This window comes from Calidris pugnax, unplaced genomic scaffold (genome assembly GCF_001431845.1).
Source record: "Calidris pugnax isolate Ruff unplaced genomic scaffold, ASM143184v1 scaffold44, whole genome shotgun sequence".
Lineage (NCBI taxonomy): Eukaryota > Metazoa > Chordata > Aves > Charadriiformes > Scolopacidae > Calidris > Calidris pugnax.
In genome coordinates this window covers 21,346,627-21,348,750 of record NW_015094506.1, presented here as the reverse complement: position 1 = coordinate 21,348,750, position 2,124 = coordinate 21,346,627, and the positions used below count along the sequence as shown (strand labels likewise).

At 49.5% G+C, this 2,124-nt stretch overlaps 1 protein-coding gene across 2 annotated transcripts in view; it reads right to left on the bottom strand.

Annotated features, from left to right (window-relative positions):
* MDM1 (Mdm1 nuclear protein) overlaps window positions 1-185 on the bottom strand; it is a 26,647-nt gene extending 26,462 nt beyond the window's left edge. For both annotated transcript variants that reach the window (XM_014963219.1, XM_014963220.1), the window contains exon 1: window positions 72-185. In XM_014963219.1, the coding sequence (XP_014818705.1) occupies window positions 72-89 (18 nt within the window). In that variant the 5' untranslated portion in view covers window positions 90-185. The remainder of the gene's footprint in view (window positions 1-71) is intronic.
* Between the last annotated feature and the right edge of the window lie 1,939 nt (window positions 186-2,124).

The following is a 2,124-nucleotide window of genomic DNA, read 5'->3' as shown; positions in this document are numbered from 1 at the left end:
GCCGCACACCCACCCACCCCCCGCCGCTGCCGCCGTCCCGGCCACGGCCCGGCAGCCCCGCTCCGCCTCACCCTGAAGCGCACGGGCATGGCGGAGCGCAGGGCGGCCGGGCGGCGCCCGTCAACAACGCCGTTCCCCAGGCAAAGCCGCCGGTCCGGCCCGCCTCGGTCCGTCTCGTCAGGCGCCTGCGCGGCGGCCGGCCTAGCGGGGGCGGGAAGCGCGGCCGCTTCCCCTCAGGGCGCTGCGATCGGGGGCCATGTTGGCTGAGGGCGGCTGCCGCCTCCCCTCAGGGCGCTGCGATTGGGGGCCATGTTGGTTGAGGGCGGCCGCCGCCTCCCCTCAGGGCGCTGCTCTCGGGGGCCGCGTTTGCCGGGTGCGGCCGGCGTGTTACCCCTACTAAAAGCCTTTTCCCCGGCATAACCCTGCTCTTTCGCCGTTATCTGGGCAAGGACGACGGGGAGGCGTGAGAGCCCACCAGCCTGTCAGTAGCACAGGGCGGCTGGTGCGAACGCAGTGCAAGGAGGGGAATATTGGACACCTGGTTAAAACAGATCACGCGCCCACCGCTCACAGCGTTAACGTTGGTAGAAAAGTAGTGTTTAAAGAAGGAGAAACAAGTTCCCTTACCTTTCTGCAGCCTGTGTGGTGGCGTGCCAGCAGCTGATCCGCCTTGGCCACCTTGCCCGACCTCACCGCGCGGTCTGGAGATCCTAATCCACCTTCTTGTTCAGATCTTCCCTCAGGGCTCGCCGTTTTGACCGCCTTCCCACTGCTGATCTCCATCCTGACTCTCCTTGACTCTTACCAAATTGAAAAGAACTGAGAGGATGGTAAAAAAACAGGGCAAGATAAATATCCTGAACAAAATGGCTTGGGCTATCTGTGTCCCTCTGCCCGTGGGGGCTGACCCTCCCCGTCTCCCTTCTTAGTAGGGCCGGTGGCTGGTCCCTGATGCCTCCTGTGCAGCGTAAGCTTCTTGAGCCAGGAGTTTGTCACCCCTGTGCCTGCAAAGCACCCTGCCAGACGTGGAAGGAACGATTCGGTGCCAGTCCCACTCACTTAGGCAGAATTTAGGTCCAGTCGGATTCTGTTTAAAAGGTAAGCGGCAATTTTTTTACCAGCAATGCAAGGGAGGAGAGAGCACCGATTGCAATTAAAGGCTTGCAAGCAAAGTTAAGACATTCTTCTGCCAGGTAAACGGCAGGGAATAAAAAGGGAGAAATGTGCTGCTTTGATAGTGTTGCCAAGTTTCACACATCTTTCTATGAATTTCAAGATCAAGACAATAATTTTGTTATAATTTGCTTACTGAGTACACTTGAAACTGCTACATCCGCCAGATAAAGTAGTTTGTTTTGTTATTCCAGTGGTTTATTTTGTAATATCCAATCAGGTCTAGTTCAGTACATTTTCTAAAGTAATGGGTGAACTTTTTACAGAATGTGACAAGCCAGCTGGCAAACTCCTTGTTCAAATTACAGATTCCAGGTTTGCCTGGAATATCTCCTCTTTGATATGTATGGAAACAAGGCCAAACATAGTTTCAGTATGTTTTTAGGGTGTTTTCCAATTAACCAAATTAAAAGAATGCATTTATAGATGGTTTGGGGCTGTCTGGATCTGGAGATGGGTTTGATTCTTTAATGCAGAAACATAACATGACACCACACCATCCTGAAATGCAGGATATTATATTTCTTAACAATGTATTTCCATTTTTTTTAGGATAAAGGAAAATAAATTATCCTGAAACAGTGGAATTCACATTCCTCTATATGCACTGATTGATTTAAATTGCATTTTAAATCTTCTTATAGCTAAGAGGCAGGAATAGCTGAAGTGTATGAAGCACTTTGGTAAATACACCAACCACTGAGCTACCAGGACCTTTACCTCATGCTCTTTATTTCTTCTGATGTATACTAGCTACTTCAATGTATTTACATCACTGAACACACAGTTATTCAAGGTAATCTGATGTAAAAATGCTAAAATGCTTAGACTGGTAATAATATTTTCATAATGAGTGCTGAATAAATAATGAAATCATAAAAATGGATCCATGTGTAGAAAAGAAGGAAAAGATTGTTTCCAGTTTTCTGGAAAGTAAACTAGCTGGGACAT